We start from the raw sequence: 19,292 nt of genomic DNA on the forward strand, positions 1-19,292 counted from the left end.
TGGCGGCAGCGATGAACCATCTGGAAGGGCTTTAATTAAAATCTGTCCTCAGCTCCTGAAGTCAGCCTCTTCGGCTGGCTGCAGACTATACCCAGCCCTGGTCACACTCCCAGAGAGGCTTCATGGAAGAAAAGACTGGATCAGCTCTACAAACACAGAGGATGGTTGAGAAAAAGATTGGAGGGGCGGGGGCGGGAAGGAAGGGCTTGCCCTGCTGAGATGACACAACCAAGCCAATGGGGAATCTTTATCCCACCAGAGGTGGGCTTCCGGTTCCGGCAGCTGCAGCCTCACAGTCTGTGGGGCTCAGGGCTGGGCCCCTCACCGCTCAATCAGAGATGTGCTCCTTTGTATCCACCCCGAACAAGTGTGTTGTACTCACGTATGTCGTTCTGGGCCAGATAGTAGCCCATCTGTCTAATTTATTTCTTTATACAAGGAGAAGAGGAAGACCAAACAAGCAGCAGAAAAGCAGAGCAGAAGTCCATTTGTTTCCACGTCATCAGAAGATCTTGACAATGACAAAGTATACCCTGTATGGGCCTCTATGGCCTCTATGATATGTGTTTGGTAAAGAGTATGGACGCATCTGGTGTTGAAGCTCTCACCACTTTTTACTCCAGGCCACCTTCCTGTCTCCCATAAAATCTCCATTTTGGAGGTAGAAATAGGGATTCTGGAAGGCACATGCTGAAGTATTATGGAGCACGCCACCCCCAACCCCTTCCTGCCCCAGACAGAGGAGTGGACATTTCAGGCCAGGTAATAAGTTAGATGTGGCTTCAGTGCTTACCATATTGCCTCAACTTTGAACCACCAAGGCAGTAGCACTTAAGGTAATTGGGGCCACACAAATTAGAATGCTTTTAACAGAAACACCATGTTGACATGGAAGGGATTGAAACATACTCTTGTGTTAATAAGAGAGAGATGGATTAAAGCAGAAACAACTCATTCATCTTCGTCAGCGGTCATAAAATTGTCCAAACAATTTATTATTTGATTTATTGTGTCCGCCATGTTTTACAGATCCTTTGTGGCTCTTCATAAAGAACAGGCCAAAATCAAATTAAAATGAAGGGTACGTTCCACTTACCCTGAAAGCTGTTTTGCAGCTGTGCGGAGGTACAGATTAACAGGAGTGGGAACTAAACGTATTTATTGAGAGCCATGTGCTGCTGGCATGGGCAGCCCCAGCACCTTGGGGGGAGGGCTTCTGTGACGAATCGGGTTTGTCTTTCCTGTTCTGTATTCAGGGGAGTGCAGCAGTGGACTCTGTGACGAAGCCTCGTGCATCAATGGTGGCACCTGTGCAGCAGTCAAAGCCGACTCCTACATTTGCCTTTGTCCCCTTGGCTTTAAAGGTCGACACTGTGAAGACGGTGAGAAAGAAGCAAGTTGACTGCACTTTGCACTGTTTAATTCATGTCGATGTAATTTTTTGTCAGTGTGCTCGTAGCAAAGTCCCACAAATGTTTATGAGGTTAAAATTTATACATTGTTGAGAGACATGGGAGAATCTTTTTTTTTTTTTTAAATCAAATCAGAGTTTCTTTGAGTGTCAGAGTATCAAACCAACCAAAGTTATGTTCATTTTAAGATGCCTCTGGGCCAGGCTTTGGTGGGCTCCTTTTGGCCCTCAAATAACTTTGAAAAGCCTATATGTGTCTGGTCTGTACCAGACTGGATTCACAGCATTTGCAGCTCATGCCCCTTAGAATATCTGATAAAGTTCAGAGAAAATGGTGAGAAGATATATGCAGAATCATTAACAATGGGATGATACAAAGGTAATCTGGCTTCTTTTTCTTCATACTGTTCTGGTGAATTATTCCACCCTCTCAATACTATACGTGTCTCAATACATGTCTATACCAACATGGGTATACATGTGCATATGCAAACACACATAGAATAAGGGGAAATTTTCAAGATTTAAAATATTTTGGCAAACCATACAGAGTTGGACTTTTTTTTTTTTTTTTTTTTTTTTGAGACACAGAGAGAGAGTGTGTGTGAGTGTGGGAGGAGCAGAGGGAGAGGGAGAGAGAATCCCAAGCAGGCTCCATGCCTGGCGCTGAGCCTGATGCGGGGCTCGATCTCACCACAGTGAGATCATGACCTAAGCCGAAATCAAGAGTCAGACACTTAACCAATGAGCCACCCAGGTGCCCTGGGTTGAACATGTTTTAACTTTTCTACCATTGATTCAAATTTGTACCTAAGACACCATCCCGGGGGGGATTTTTTTTTTTAGTACTGTATAATCCCAAATCTCATTATCACCTAGAGGAGGGCTTTGAGTTCTTGGTAGCCAAAGCTGCCACAGATCATCTCATATTTTGCAGCCTAACATAATAAAGGTTGATCCTTGCTCACATCACACATCACTGTAGGTCAGTGAGGGGTTTGGGGTGAGGGGAGCCTCTGTGCCTTTGCGGTAATTTAGGGACACAGGCCCCTGCCTTCTAGTGGCTCTGTCAGGCCCTTAGAATCCTCCCCTGCTTCCTGCATCCAGCTAGCAGGTGAGGGACGAGACAGCGCATGCAAGATGGTAGGAAGTTTTAGGGGTCAGACCCGGAGCGCCAGAATTCAGTTACACTACCCAGTTGCTAACTCAGGGCAGCTGGGAAATGCAGTTGAGCTTTGTACCCAGGGGGAAGAGAACATGGCTAGTTCTGCCACGGAGGGAGTTCTAACAACACGCTCCTTTCTTCAGCTTTCACCCTGACCATCCCTCAGTTCAGAGAGTCCCTGAGATCCTACGCTGCAACGCCCTGGCCTCTGGAGCCCCAGCATTACCTTTCCTTCATGGAGTTTGAGATCACATTTCGGCCAGACTCTGGTGATGGTGTCCTCCTCTACAGCTATGACACAGGCAGCAAAGACTTTTTGTCCATCAACATGGCAGGAGGCCACGTGGAGTTCCGCTTTGACTGTGGCTCTGGAACTGGTGTTCTCAGGTAAGGGCTGAGACCTTTAGGGGCCCCTTTCCCCCAAAAAAACCAAACAGCAGTCACTTTGGAAAAAGATGACTCTGTCCTAATAGCTTGCACTATTCCTGTCCTCCCTGGTTCTCTTTTCTGAAATGAGTCCTGCTATGACCTACTTCCTTGTGGGTCATTCTTTCCTACTGGCAAGTTTTCCTTTTCTCAAATAACTACCCAGCAAGTAGCGATTCTCTGCTTCAACCCATGGCAGATGGGCTGCCTTCATTGCACAAGGCCATCATGAAAAACTTGATGAATTATAATTAATCCACCCATGCTCCGAGCGTCATTTTGTGGGCACTCCGCAAATAGAGGATGACTAGGAGGGAAGGATTAACAGAAGTTGAATGGGCAGAAATGTCCTGGGTGACCTCACTTTAGATTTTTACTGTCCCCCTGCACTGTTTCTTTGATGGTGACGAGATGTCTAGCACATCGCTTACCATTCTCCATATAAAGAGTCCGACAGTGAATCTGCAAATCACAGAGACTCATCCCTGACCAATAGGCTCAAGAAGGCTGTGCGATGAGTGGTTTCAATAACATGGCAGCGAACAGGTGTTTCTGAAGTACTTGCTGGTAACTGCAGAAGTGGCCCTGGGTCATCAAACCTTTTCTCCTTTACCTAGCTTGTACTATTCGTTTACTTAGCAGATCAATTTTTCCCGTACAGTGTGTGTCTATTTTTACGATACCCTCAGAGCCCGACAATGGTGGGTGCAGATGTTTTCTTACTTGTTTATGTCTCCCTCTTCCTACCGTATTCCTTCCATGGTAGTTTTTACCCTCAAGCCAGAGGCCTGCTCATCGAATGCAGACATTCTCCTTGTTCCTGTGTTTGGTGAATTCTCTTTTGAAACTCACTACGATGTTTCTTTCAATGGTGCTCTACAGCAGCAAGTCCGAAGGTGGTTGTTGTTTTAAAGAAAATTGCGGGCTGCATTCAATCATAATTTATACTGCTAGACTGTCATTTTTAGGAAGACTGTGGGAGAGAGGTTACAGCCATACATCGCCTTTAACTGCTGATCATTTGTCATGGCCGAAGGGAAAAGCTTGCTGCATTAGGTCTCAACAACTCTTAAAAAGGACAGTTCATTTTTGTCCTATGGCTGAATTCCTGCACGTCAGCGATACCTCCCACCTTGGGCCATGGACAAACATTTTTGTGCCTCTGGTTATGCAAAAACATCCTACGTCTCAAGACAACTTTGGTGGGTGTTTAATTGATTCAATTTACATATGATTATGCAAAACAGTCTAAGCAATTCACATAGAACTATTTGTCAAGTAGAGAAGGGAAGACACCTTGAATATCACCTTGTACTTTCAAGTGGCTTCCTCCCAGATAAGGAACGACCAGAAAGAGTGAGGGGGAGGGTCGGGGATCATCAGCCCTCCTCTTGGACAGTTCACCCCCCACAGCCCCCTCCATGGTGGCAGCTCCAGCTCTGGGGTCACAGACACATAGGACCTCAGTGTCCAGCATTTCTCTCTTTCATCATTCTGTGCCTATTTTAGACAAGAGGTGTTATTAATTTTTTTTAAAACGTAAGATATTGTTTCCTTGCCTGTCAGAAAAGTGCCTGGAAAAAGAATTCAGAGTATCAGGTGTAACAAAAAGGAGGCAAGTGCTCAGAGTGTCCAAGAGACAGACCACCCCTGTCCTATCCCCCCTCCAGGGTAACCTGACAACAGTGATTACTGTTGGCGGTTCAGGTGCCCTGTCGCAAGATGTTTATTCTGAAAACCATTTCTAAGACTTCTGCTTGATTAAGAAAATTCAGTAAAAGCTTGAACTGCAGGAAGTTGTGGAATTGGCCAAATCATTTTAACTTTAGGAAAAGGATAAGGTGGTCAAATTCATTATGAACTTGATTCAAAAATCGAGGCAATTGAAATGAGCTTGTGACGGCTGTGATCGATATCACTGTGCCAAGGAAGGCAAGGTATTGACAGGGAATGACCTCTGCAGGAGAAGAACACGACTAAGGCGCTGTTACTTATTATGGAGATGGGGCTGCTTAAAGAGTGCCTCTGGTTTCTTTATTGCATATTGATTTAGCCAAGGTGATTAAATTCTAATTGCTAAGGACAAATCACAAAAGCATTTGCCAGAGCAAAAAATCAAGTGAGGGGGTGGAGACCTTTCAATAATTGTGCCCATTGGTATTCCTGACAGTTTTCTAACGATGATCCCGGGCCAAAAAATAATTGGGAGGTTCAGTGAAGGCCAGGAACTAGACATCATTAGAAATGCAAATGCAATAATTATACTCTTCTTGCATACCTCACTATCCAAAGTAATGTGCAAAATTCTTACCGAAATCATTTAAACTTCAAGCACTTTCATGTTGAATTAATTGAATTTTTACTTTTAATCCTTTTCACAATATCAGACAACATGGGCTCTTCCCTACCCACCCCCCTCCGCCAGCATTTTATTATGAGAAATTTTAAGCATGTAGAGAAGTTGAAAGAATTATACAGCTAACATCTTTATACCTCCTACCTGTCATCAGTAATTAATATTTTGCTGCATTGGCTTTATCACATGGCTAACTATCCTTATATCCATCCATCCTAATTTTTATGCATTTCAAAGGATGCTGTAGCCATCAGTACACCAACGAATCTGTGTTTTACACTACAGTCTAGGTAATTTTCTCTTCTTCAAAGCTTATGTGCAACTGTGATCACATTTCACCCTCCTGTCACCTCTCCTCCAGAACACCAGGCTCATCTTACCTACATTTCAAGCTTGTTGTAAGGAATAAAATAAAATGATAATTGCTATGCTCCTACCATAAAGGGGTCCAATAAGCAGACCTGGCGCCACTGTGTTTACTAAGCAGGAATGATTGTTTTCTTGTGATGGAATGAATGAGGTAGCTAAGGTTGGCATCAGGACAGCTGGACGAACATTATCCATAACACCGCTGATGCTCACCCACGCTCAGCTTCCTTCCTTCAACAGGAGTGAAGACCCCCTTACCCTGGGCCACTGGCATGAGCTGCATGTATCTCGCACAGCAAAGAATGGTATCTTACAAGTGGATAAGCAGAAGGTAGTGGAGGCAATGGCAGAGGTAAGACGGACACGTGTCAGTGTGACCTGGGTTACTGTTGTCTTCCTGTTCTGGAGGGAAAAGCAGCAGTGGGAGGGTTAAGTGCATGGACTCCAGGGCCAGATTGCCTGGCTTACAACCCAGGCTCCCCACTGGGCAAGTTACTTCACCTCTCAATTCCTCAGCTGTGAGTGGGGTAATCATAGCAGCATCTCACAGGGCTGTTGCAAGGATTAAGTGAACTAATACAAGTACATCAGTTAAGAAATCACTTGCCACTCCCACCCCTACCACAAATCCCTGCCTTTGTTTGAGTCACTGTATAATGTAGTAGGTCAGGACACATACTTGGAGGTCAAGCCAATGTTGTGGGGGCCACACATCTGACAAGGACACTGGCTCCTGGACTCCAGATCCAGCTCCATTACTTATCAGTAGTGTGAATTCAGATGGGTCACTTGACCTCCATGTTGATGTTTTCTCATCTATAAAGTGGGGATAATGGCAAACCTAATAGTGCCTACTTCGTAGAGTTGTGCCAATTAGAATAACTCTATATGTAAAACACAACAGTACCTGACATATACATAAGTAGCTTTACTCATTCCTATTTGTTAATAGAGTACTCTCATGACCTCAAGAGCACAGAATTTCGATTCAAGTTTATAACTTCCATCCATGATTTTATTTCCAAGGTCATGTCCAAAGAAAATAACATTAAATTTTTTTTTGGTGTTCATTTATTTTTGAGAGAGACAGAGCACAAGTGCGAGAGGAGCAGAGAGGGAGACACAGAACTCGAAGCAGGCTCCAGGCTCTGAACTGTCAGCACAGAGCCCAATGTGGGGCTCAAACCCATGAACCACAAGATCATGACCTGAGCCAAAGTTGAATACTCAATCAACTGAGCCACCCAGGTGCCCCAAGAAAATAACATTTTTAAAAAAAGAAAAGAGAGATTTGTTTTAAATTATAACCTACTAGGATTCTTTACACGCAAAAAACTTAGTCCCCTAAAACAGAGGGGACTTTAGGTTTTCCACTATTTTAATTCCCAACAGTCGTCGTTCTGTGCATCACCAGATTTAAAGAGAGTATTAATGAATGTGGGTATTCTGATAAGAAAGTGGATTGGTAGAAAAAAGAAAAGAAATAAAAAGAGACTTTTGGTGAGGAAAGAGGTATCTGGCTGAAGAAGACAGTAGAAGGAAGAACACATATGTCCCAAGGCCAGTATCAGGGATGGTAGGTGGTGGGAGGTCAAAACCAAGGACCTCCTCGGGATAAGAAGAATCTCCAACTGGGTTCTGCTTTAATAGGTGAGCACCGTTCAAACCTAGAAAATGCTCTATATGTATTTGTGGAAAGAAGGAAGGAAAGAGAGAGGGAAGGAAGGAAAATAGAAAGGCAGGAAGGCAGAAAGGAAGGAAGATGGATGAAGGGAAATGGATTTTAAAGGCAGAAAAGGAGTCACTTTTGGTATGATCCAGAAAATTCTAATGGCTGACTTTAGTCGAAGATAGAATTAGTAGCTCACAACTATAGACTTGACTATATGTTGACTTAATATAAATTCAAAAAAGCATTGTATCTATGTAGGCCTTAGTTACAAACATTTGTAAAGCAGGAGCAAAAGTTTGGAATGGATGGGGTGCCTGAGTGGCTCAGTTGGTTAAGCGTCCGACTTCGGCTCAGGTCATGATTTCACAGTTTGTGCGTTTGAGCCCCATCGGGCTCTATGCTGACAGCTAGCTCAGAGCCTGGAGCCTGTTTCAGATTCTGTGTCTCCCTCTCTCTCTGACTCTCCCTTGCTCATGCTGTCTCTCTCAGAAATAAAGAAAACATGTAAAAAAAAATTTTTTTTTAAAGTTCGGAATGGAATATTTGTAGATGATAGGGTGAAGGCCTTTGATTACAAATAAGAAACTCAAGACAACAGTATTTACTGTTGGGATCCTATAGTGAAGAGACAACACAAGGGTAAAAACCACACCTCAGAGTTTCCATTGCTACAATATCAGAGAACAAGAATTCAACCAATATGGTAGAACTGATGCCTCCCCATTGGCTTTCTGAATGAACCATTCCATTGAATGGGCTGGAATTCTGCCCACCTGGAAAGCAATGTAAACATGTGGGTACAGGTGTAGCCAATCTGTGCACATGTGAGGGTATTTTGTTTTGTTTTGGGTTTTTTTGAGGCAGCTCTGAGACAGGAGTGGGAAGGCCCCATGCTTGATCTCAGTGAGTTGAGCCTAATCACATCTACCCCCAGCAGGGGATTCTGCTTCCCACCCAGGCACGGGTGACCCTTTTGGCTAGAGAGCAATGGTATTACGAGTAGTGGTCTCAGAGCTTAGAGACAGGCGGGGTGAAAGAACACATCTGGGGACTAACCCGGGACCTAGGCCCCTCAGTGTCCACACGAAGGCCAAACCCTGAGTTGCTCAGCTGAGAAATACTAACAGCCAAGGGTTGAGGCTATGCCAGACTCAAAGATGGGATGTGCCTCTGAGGGTTCCAGAAAACCCCAACCAGCAGCTTTGCTCAGGTTTTCCAACCACTTCCAGCTAAACAGAAGTGGCAGATCTAGACAGAAGCCTCCTTTTGGTGGGGGTCTGTTTGCTTTTCTCCTGCGGTTCCCTGTGGGTGTGGCAGCTGCAGCCCTGCCTCTTGTCAACAGGAGCAGGGGAGGGGTGCAAGGGTGCGGGGGAGGGTTTGGTGAGCAATCAAAAGGAACCAGCTCTTGCCCCATGAGGCCAGGTCCTGTTCACTGGATACAACTGTAACTCAAAGGTTTTTCAAAGCAGCCTGTTTGTCTGAAATCCCTCTGACCCTGAAACTTTCCTCCTTTCCACTTACTATCTTATTTTAACTCTTGGAGAAGAGCTAAGATAGTAATGGGGCCTCTGGGGGCAGGGGTGTGGTGACAGCTCCCTCCAGGGTCAGCATTCCATCCAGCCACTAGAATTCCTAAAAGCCCTTCCGCTTCTTTAATGAACACTGCCTCCCCCCAACCCATGCCTAGTTAAATAAGAACACTGGAAGCTGCCCGAAGGTTACTGATGGAAGACAATTCTGTCTATATTCCAATCAAGACCTCCGTGCTGTTACCTGATGGGACCCGGCCACTGTGAGCACTTCCTGAGATTCTGCACCTTCTTCTCTGTTCTCCCTGTCTCTCCTTCTATATTTTGACCTAACCCCAAGTCCATTCTCCTCCCTCTGGCTGGTGATCTGCCTAAATAACAGATATAACTGTTTTCTTTCTCCTTAAAACTCAATGCAGATTTCTATGCATGCAGTATCTGGCCCCTCCTTGTCTCTGTCCTTATACCTATAATGTTCCCCTCAAGCCCTGACTTTGGGCAATTTCTACAATTCTGACTCTTCCTTGGCCGTCTCCCCAACTTTCTGTGTCTAGAGTAAGATATGCACCCCCCCCCACCCCGCTCAAGTGCATCCAGAGTCCCCTGAACAGTCCTTGTTGAGCTAATCCCACCTGCCCATTTACGTGTCTGGATTCCGCCTCTGGAAGGCAGAAACCAGGTCTTCCTTCCTTCCTGTTGTTTGTCCAGTATTTAGTGCCTGGGACACAGTAGATGCCCAGTAATATTCATTAAATGAATGACTAAATGCTGCTACTATTTATATTTCTTTTTACCATAAATCAAAGGAAATTATGATTTATGTTAGAGTGTTCATCACAGAGATCTCAAATTTCAATTTATCTCTATTTGTTGTCTTAGGACATTTGAACTGTTTTGCTTACAGCTCATGTTTGAAGGAGTTTAGACATTAAATATTACACACAGCTTGTTTAGCCCACCCGTTAGAGTTTCAGCTGTTGAAATGGCCGGTAACAGGGCAAGGCTTTGGGGGTTGACCTGGGTAGTTTTCTGAGAATTTGGAGAATAGAAGAATTTCTCTACCCTTTGTAGTTGATAGCAAGGAATGCCTCCCACCCACCATGCCTTCCTTTTCTCTTGGCCTAAAGAGGTTTTATCTTGACCACTGCTTAATTTAACAATAGCTGGTCTGACTGGAATGCTGATTAATCATCCAACTCTGGGCAGAGTGCTAAATTGGTGGGATCTCTGCCTCCGAGAGAGGCTAGGCCATTCCAAAGCCGGTCACAAATAGCTCCAAGATCCACAGCTACATTAAGGGCTTACTTCTCACTTCCATTACATCTCCATCCATGGTCAGTTGCAGCTTTCATCTGACACCTAGGCTGAAGGAACAGGGAGAGATGGAGAGGGCACTGAGCCACCTTCTGGCTCTGAACGTCTCTGCCCAGAAGTGCTTCATTTTCCTTCTTTTCATGTTTAAACATCGACTGAAGCAGGTTACGTGGCCCCACTCAAGATCAGCAGGTTGAAAGGAATCTTCGTGCAGGGAGAAGGGGTACTTCTGGAGAAGCGCTGAATACTGGTGCACAGTAATGCCGTCCACCACATTCACCATGACACGTCTGTGAGGTAGATATTATCGCCCCCAGTTTATAGGTGATGAAACTGAGTCTCAGAGAGGTTAATACATTTCCAAACATAGAAACAGACTGTAAGGTAACAATGCAAAACACTGTGAAAGTCCAGCCGGCCTGTCGTGGTGGATCCTAAGGGTGTCTCTACCGTTAGGTAGTCTTTACTACCTCTTCTGAAGCTGTACCATGTTTTGTTTTTAATCTCTTGGCAGGGAGCTTTCACACAGATTAAGTGCAACACGGACATTTTTATTGGTGGAGTCCCTAATTACGATGACGTGAAGAAGAACTCGGGCATCCTCAAGCCCTTTAGTGGGAGCATCCAGAAGGTACAGGCTTCACTTTTGCATGTTTATGGTGTGACCCTGACTACAGACAGCGGAATTGAGAACTGTGATCAGTGGAATCTGCTGCATCCAAAAAAGAAGCTCGGAGGAAGTTTTAACATTTTAAGATTTTCGTTTTTAATGCTAGCAGCATAGCTTTCCAACCCCATTTTCTTATAACATCTGCTTCTGGGCCTACGTCCAGCAGACATTCCACGAAAGCAACTCAATGAAGATGAATCTTTACAATAAATCCGCCAAAAGATCCAGGCATTGCCGGGAGAGGCAACAGTCCTCAGGTGGCTGCAGACGCTTCTACCACAGGCAAGGAGGGGATAGAGTCTCAGAGCAACGCTTTGCTCTGTGCTTCTCTTTGAGGTTCCTTTGAAGTCTGTTCAAGTCAAGAGCCAACCCTCATTCCCACCTCCAGCCCCATTCCTACCCCCGCAATTTGGCAGTTCTTGTTCATCAGTCATGTAACCAAGCTCTTCAGAGCAGAGATTAAGGAGTCCTTCCACAGAAGGTGCAGGAAAAAAAAAAATCCAGCTAGTAAAAGACCTAGGACGTTGACCCCACACATGTTTGTCTGTTAGTCCTTCTCCTGGGGCTGCCCACGACCTCTCCAGTTTCGATAATATGTTTTGTCTGTAACAGAGATGCAGGCTGACTCACCAAACCAGATTTCCAGGACCATCAAACACTGGGAAAAAAAGCATTTGAAGAAAAGCATATTTGATTCCTGGGTGTTAGCTTCCTCTTGTTTCCTTTAGCAACCAGTGGTAGAATGTGGGCCACTGATCCTTTCTAGACTTGGGGTGAAGCATGAGAGAGGCTAAAAGTGGAGGCAGCACAGGGAAAGAAAGCCCCATCATGATTTGCACATCTGGGCACTAGGGAGGGGCGTGTGGGGCTGTGTCTTCCATCTCTTGTATCCCAGACAAAGGGTCCAGACAAGAGCACAGACAAGGGGTCCAGTCAATATTTGCTGACTCTGAAGTGTTTCCCTTTGTTGCCGAACTCTGACGTCAGCGACACCTCAGCTCAGCCCATTGTCCCCCATCAGTGGGGTAGGCCATGTTTAATGATGTCTTTGAAATTCTTACTTAGAAAGGAAGCTGAGATGCTAAGAGGCCTCACCGCCACCCCCTCCCCAGCACCCCGCCAGCCCTAGTCAGGCTTTGCCCCCACCCCCTTCATGTGGCACACACAACCCTTTCCTCCCCACCTCCCGGAAAGGCCACCCGCCCCTCCCAGTGGCTGAGTCACTGGCTGTGCCACGTCCTGTAGTGGATGGTAGCATCTTGGCTTGTCTCAAGGACGTATGACTGAGTTTCACAGTTTTTCCCTTGAAGCATGAAAAGGGGAAGATTGTAAAAGGATTCTGGCTACTCTCTTGCAGCTTGCAAGATTCAAGACTGGGAAAAAGTGTTCTCCTAATTCTCCTGGCCCTCCAAGGATGAGGCAGGCCTGTGGAACCATAGATTAGTGGCAGGAAGGACCATGGCTAACCTCTTAGGATCCCCTGGAGGGTGAGGGTCTTTCAGAGAGGTGTTCTGTCTCCAGGGTCTGCAAAGCCTGCCTGACACCGAACCACCAACAGCTCAGAGTAAACACACTCTGAGGGCTGAAAGTTGTGTTCATTTCAGGACAAGTCGAGGGCTAAAAACGTTGTGTCAATTTATCTGGGGCTGGGAAACCTAGCGAGCTCCATAGAATTCATCATTTTCTCCAGAACCCCGTTGTAGGAAGAAGGGAGTGAAGGCCAAGGAGCTGTCTTGTCCCAGTGAATCTGTACAGCAGGGTTAAGAAGGTGATCTGAGTTTCACTTTTTTTTTTTTTTAATAGTGGGGAAGGGGATGCAGAGGAGGGAATTCAAGAGTGTCAGGGAGAGAGGATAGCAGGAGGGGGTGGGACAGTCTGGGAGACCCCACTGATGGAGCCGTAGACTTCGCGAGACTGTTAGCCAGAAGAACACAGCGGTACATGGAGAAGGTTCCCCCAGCCCCACTGCCACCAGAAGGCGTCAGTCCCCCTTTGATTCCTGCCTGCATCATACTTCGTTCTGTATTCTTCCCCACTTAACTTTATAATAGCACTTCTCAACCTTGGCTCCATTTTAGAATCACCTGGAAAGCTTTTAAAAGTTATTGCTGACTGGATCCCGCCCTCGGAGAGTCTGATTCCATTGATCTGGGTGAGACCTGGGCATTAGTGTATTTCTTAAATTTCCCCAGGCGATTCTAACAGGCAGCCAGGTGGAGAACCCTAATTTTGTATTTCTTGGGACTTCTTTACAACCTCCCAGAATCTGCCAGGACCAGAGATGCTGTACTCTCTACAGATTCTCCCAAGGGCCACAGAGCATCGCTTCAGTTCTGCATCACTTACTAGGCGATAAAACAAGAACTGGACATTGTCTCTTTTATGAAAGCTCCCTCACCCCATGTAGTTGAGGTGAATATGAGGGGAGCTTTAGCAGAGTGCAGAGATGTTTTCTCTCTTTACATTTTCTCCCAAAGATCATCCTGAACGACCGAACCATCCACATGAAGCACGACTTTACGCGGGGCGTGAACGTGGAAAACGCAGCCCACCCCTGCGTGGGGGCCCCCTGCGCGCATGGGGGCAGCTGCCGGCCCAGGAAGGACGGCTATGAGTGCGACTGCCCCCTGGGCTTCGAGGGGCTCCACTGCCAGAAAGGTACACGGGGAGGGACTCCGGGGCTGCATCCGGGAGCAGAGGGCTCCGGCTTTTCCAGGAGGATCTGTCAACCCTGGGACAGCCGTCTGTGTTTTTTATCGATGATTTCAGTATCGTATTCGATAGCATATGAGATGGTTAATTGTTATATTAAATAAGAATTAAAATGCTGAAATGCCCCTGTAACAGTAGGTATCGGCTTCTTCCCTGAGAAACCCCTCAATGTCTAGTAACCAAAAGGTTACATCATAGTGTAGGGGGGTTTCCAGAACCCCTGCACCTGAGCCACATCCAGAGCCTATCCTGATCGGTGGAAGCTTTATAGGCTGGTAACTATTGACCTCTGCCTGTGAACGCTATAAAGCGTTCTGGATTTGGCTGAGACATTGCACCAGATACAGAAAAATATAAATTCTAAATCGCTTGTTCCAAACTAACGTACAAATAACCTTCTGGAAAGTGCTGTTTTTCATGCTGTTTCCTTGGTGCCTCCATTTCCTCATCTGTAAAATGGGAATAACCATGCAATAGTGTCTAACACAGAAGGTTGTAGGGTAGGCTAAATGAGGCGATGCATATTGCTGAGAGGATTGCCTGGTAAGCACTCAACCAGGGCCAGCCATTGTTGTTACTGGTGAGAAAAATAAAAGGCACTACTCCGCTCCCCACCTTCCCTTGTCAGAGCTAGAGCAGGTCACAGGTGGTGAGTCCCTGCCGGACTGAGATTTTCCCATCTGCCCTAGGGAGGCAGAGGCCACGGACCTGGTGTCTGGAGGAGGCCTACCAGCATATGGTCATCGTGTTGGGCCACATAGGTCTTCTTGTTTCCAACATCAGTGTGGCCTCACCTGTCCGCAAACTAATAAAAAAAGATAGACCAAAGGAAATAAGGCAGGGAGCAGCCTAAGTGAAGGGATGTGTTCTCTCTCTTTCCTATTTGTTTCCAGGTTCCTGATCTTTATCAGAATTACGGTTTAGGGGAAGACTGTAAGTTATAGGTAGACATTGCGGTATATGGAATGGTAGAAGTTGTTTTGCAGCAGTCTTGGGAAATATGAATGCTAATTTGCTGGCTGGACGCCAGAGTAGTATTATATTTAAACGAATTCTGAAAACTGCGTGGCAAATTATATGAAATATATTTATTAACATGGCTCACCCTAGTGATGAACCTCCAAAGAAGAGTAATTGATCCATTTCTGAAAGATCCTGATTATAATTCTAACAGGCAAATTGTTGTTTAGCTAATAGCGTGTACTTGCAGAGATTTAGTTCAAGAGTAGCCCATTCATTCAGAAAATTGAGTTTGGATTTTTCACATTAGTGTTTGAATTTCCTGGGTCTCCAATTTTACCGCAGGCAATTCAAGTTTGCTCCTGCCTTAAGTGCTAACAGTAATGGTCAATATATAAAGTCCAGGCTTAAATGAACATGCACCTTTGAGAACGAAAGGAAGAAGGGCGGGATAATTTGTGATCTTGTTAACCCTCCTTTCCTGCTGCAGAATATTATGTATCACAGATACAACGTGCTCACATTTATAGCTTCATAACTATAGGCTCTGGTTCAGTGAGAAACAGATCTCACCAGAATGAGGAGTCAGATCCCCATGGAGGGCCTGGGCTGGGGGGACCTCCGGGAGGCATTTAGGCCTCTTTTTCTGAAACATGCTAGGCTAGAGTCAAGAGTAAAATCCAGGCAGACTGTGAGCTCCCCTTGCGTTGTCTCAGTATTTCCTTATGCTCTGAAGTAAAGTAAAGATAGTGCCTTCGGCAGAATGGCAGCTGTCGCCAACCCTAGGAAGGTTTATATATGGGGAGCGTGGCCTGGATCATTCATTTCTTCTCCCATTATACAGCTTGAGAGGATTAATGGGGGTCCGGGCACAGGTTAGGGCTGTTGAGGGCAATTTTCTCCAGGCCCCAGCAGGCACACGGTGGTGTGCTGTTGCCATACAGACTCATTGGGCTGAGCATCCAGTCCTGAGCAAGGACTGGAAAGAGAGGGGAGAGAGACGGGCAGCTATGCTCTTCCACAGAGACGTACAAGAACATTCTAAAAGTTTGGGTGGATTCTTAATGGGAGAGACCAAGAATCCTTAGAAGCCATCCTTGGCTGGCAGGATGAATCCTGATGGGTAGACAGGAGACATCTTGTCAAATCCAGCAGGGTGATCCATAGCTTCATATACTTTAAAGTTTGGATTTTTTCCCTCTCCCTGATAATGTTTCAAAAGCAAGAACCTATTCAGAGTATCCCCTCCAGAAGTTAAACCAGTCCTTTTACATTGAGCGACATATTGCAGAAGTCACCAGAGTCCCACCTCATTCAATCCGTACCACCTCCCTCAGGGATTTAGCTCTGGGGATCCTCGCGAGTCTAGTTTTCTCCAGCATGGTCAGGGAGTTTCCACGAGGACCCTCTTTCTTACCACTTGGTGACACAGGAGGCGTGGAGCCAGAAAGTCACACAAATCCTGGAATGGTTCTAGACACTCAGACCGTCGCGGTGGTTTGGGGACCTCGTCCATTGCTCCTGCGAGGCTGAGCCCAGACAGGAGCGGGCATTGGACTCCCGCTGAGCTCCTTACTGCTCCCAGGGCACTGCATCCCATCCCGCTGCGCCTCTCCATCCCAGTGTGGGGAACCCGCCAGGACAGGAGAAGCCAGAAGTTCTTTTCTTTTTTCCCAAATCATTTGTATTTCATTTTATTAAAAATTTTAAATATATAATTTATTGTCAAGTTAGCTAACATACAGTGTATACAGTGTGCCCTTGGCTTCGGGAATAGATTCTCGTGATTCATCGCTTACATACAACACCCAGTGCTCATCCCAACAAGTGCCCTTGTCAATGTCCATCACCCAATTTCCCCTCCCCACATCAACTGTCAGTTTGTTCTCTGTATTTAAGAGTCTCTTATGATTTGCCTTCCACTCTGTTTGTTTGGTTTTTTTTCTTGCCTTCCTCCATGGTCTTCTGTTAAGTTTCTCAAAGTCCACCTATGAGTGAGAACATATGATGTCTGTCTTTCTCTGACTGACTTATTTCACTTAGCATAATACCCTCCAGTTTCACCTACCATCCACGTTGCTGCAAATGGCAAGATTTCATTCTTTTTCACTGCTGAGTAGTATTCCTTTATATGTATGCACCAGAAGTTCTAACTCCCAGCCTGCTTCTAACTTCAGGTGCCTATAAAAATCATAAGACCCAACTTTGGTGGTTCTCTCACCTCCCATTTGGGGGCCCTTACTCTTTGAGGGGTGACTTCTCCCACCTCAAATCTAGACATCCCATATAGCACCCCAGTACTGAGACCCCCTTCTCATTTTACCAGAAGGGCATCACCAAGTCCTCCGTCCTCATGTAATGTATTCCCCATTCTTAGGGATTTCTTTTGTCTCTACTCTCATCCAAACTTACCCCTCTTGTATCTAGTCCCTCAGAGTTCCTATATCTAAGTAAGTGACTAGCAAGACAAAGCAGAGTTTCACAAAGCTCATGTAAAAAATTAGGTTCTAAGAAATATTAATGAGTCTTTTGAGCACACACACACACAGACAGGCAGACATACAATCACATACACAAAATGGGAGTGGGAGTGGTGTTCTCTGGTCAAATAAGCTTGGGTAATCCTGAGCCACCAGAGTTCAACAGCTCTCTCTTCTGCGGGACTTCTCAGCGCCTTGGCCATGATCTGAGTGTCCAGGACAAGGATACAGGATACAGCCTCTTCCTCCTGGGCTTCTCCCAGCCCAGAGCACACAGGCCCCTTGGGAAAGAACTCAGCCCTGGTCCTCCCTTCCCTTCCCTGCATTTCTGAGAAGTTTGGGCTCAGACCGTGCAGGACCCTGCAGTCCACTAGATGGGGGTGTTTCTCTGTAGCAGGTGAGCTGTTCCACACAATTGACAGCAAAACCGGTTCGGTCACATATTTGTCAGAGAAGCACAGTCCTAAAAGATCGGATCCTGCCTTATCATTACAGATATAACACAAATGCAACATTTTGAACATTTTGTATTTAGCAAATTCACAGCATATTGGGGGTCTGATTTAGATGATTTTGTTTTATTTTTGGTCCAAATGTATGAAAAAAATAGCTTCAGTCAATATAGAGCATAAGAAAACTCAGAATACAAAAGCACAGATTAAGAAAACATATTAATTATGCATACTACAGGGAATTTTTTTCCTTGGGATGTTGTATCATTAAACAATGGAAACATGGGCGCATGCAGCCTAGACATTGATCTTGAGAGAGCTGACGACTAGTCATAAAGGAAAAGGTCTTTTGTTGTTGTTTACTCTGTGGCCAGAGTCAGCTGTCACATAACCGAGAATTCTGTACCAAGTCAAACTGTCCGGCAAAGGACAGAGCTACCTACCCTGTGGGTGTGGGTGCTACCATCCATCAGGATGGTGTTGGGAGAGTCAGATTACACGTCCCCCCCCCCCGCCCCCCCCAGGTCTTTCCTCCGCTGTGGTCCTGTGAGAGAGCCAGCACTCTTTATAGTCTTTTGGGAATTTCAAGTCCCTCAAGTGGAAAATTCGCTTTGCCTGGCTTGGAGGCTGCTATTCACTGGGGTATTTTTATGTGTGTCAGCAGATGGCACAAGCTTCTGGGTATAAATGTGAAGACGTGACAAAAATACTTTTCAACTAGTGCAGTTGCCGCAGAAAAAAAGGCAATGTAGAAACAATCAGATTAGGATAAAATATCACCATATTTACAATAAACCACAAAGGGCCAGAAAGGGCCTAGATGGTCACCTCCAGCTCTGATGTTTTAGTATGGAGTTAATATTTATCCATATATCCTGCCTACCGTGAGTATATCTTCACCATTTTGTATTCAGTCATGTCATTTCTGGAGCATCCCCTGCTGTTTGTTAATCGCAAAATAAGCAGGGCTCTGAGATCTTCTAAAAGGGGCGTGGGGGCAGGAATTGGGGTGATACTTTTCCACTACAGAGAGAAAAGAGGCAGCTGGTTGGCTTACCATTCCTCTTTCATATGTAGCCTAGAGTCAAGAAAAGTAATAATCACTGACAAGGTAACTAACTCTTTAGCAAAGAACTATTTCTTCAGGTTTAGAATAAATGGGGATTGTTAGTGCAAGGTGGGGGGGGGGCTCAGAAGTGTCAGACAGCTTATTATACATCTCTTCTTTGTCCAACCCCCCTACCCCCACTGTTAAGTGGAGACTTCGTTAGGGAGGTGAGTGGGGTGACTTTGTGTAATCCTGCTGAGAAAGATCCCAGTGGTCCCTTTGGGATTCTTAGTCACACTCCCTTAAGAGGGTGAGCTGGGCCCTTTGCAGGGCTTTATGAGGGAATCAAGGCTGGTTTTCAGGGATCTGCAACCAAGAGAATTGGGATTTTACAATGACTGGAATTCTGACTTTTGCTGTTCTGTTCCATGCTGACACTTGGCAGAGTGTGGGAACTACTGCCTCAATAGTAAGTACAGTACGTTTCACGAGACACAGGGAAAGCGCTCTGGGTTCATGCCAGGGAGGGTTCTGGCCAGGCCATGGGCACAGTGCAGGCCAACCACATGCAGAGGGTAACCAGGGTAAATGGGGTGGCCCTCGGACACGCTACCAGGGTGGCGGGAATCCCCCCTCTGAAGCCACCAGCCCTGCAAATGCACTCATCTCCCCGCTGGACCTCAGGAGGAGCCTGAGCCCCAGAGCTGAGGGGCTTAGCAGGCAGCTGG

General features: G+C 45.8%; 1 protein-coding gene across 3 annotated transcripts in view; it reads left to right on the plus strand.

The window, feature by feature from the left end:
* The window catches only part of EGFLAM (EGF like, fibronectin type III and laminin G domains), a 185,305-nt gene that overhangs the window by 145,381 nt on the left and 20,632 nt on the right, over window positions 1-19,292 (plus strand). For all 3 annotated transcript variants that reach the window (XM_039222918.1, XM_039222917.1, XM_039222919.1), the window contains 5 exons: window positions 1,257-1,382; window positions 2,720-2,963; window positions 5,968-6,079; window positions 10,757-10,873; window positions 13,390-13,570. In XM_039222918.1, coding sequence (XP_039078849.1) covers window positions 1,257-1,382; window positions 2,720-2,963; window positions 5,968-6,079; window positions 10,757-10,873; window positions 13,390-13,570 — 780 coding nt within the window. The remainder of the gene's footprint in view (window positions 1-1,256; window positions 1,383-2,719; window positions 2,964-5,967; window positions 6,080-10,756; window positions 10,874-13,389; window positions 13,571-19,292) is intronic.

The sequence above is a fragment of the Hyaena hyaena genome, unplaced genomic scaffold (genome assembly GCF_003009895.1).
Source record: "Hyaena hyaena isolate Hyena2069 unplaced genomic scaffold, ASM300989v1 scaffold_1212, whole genome shotgun sequence".
Taxonomy (NCBI): domain Eukaryota; kingdom Metazoa; phylum Chordata; class Mammalia; order Carnivora; family Hyaenidae; genus Hyaena; species Hyaena hyaena.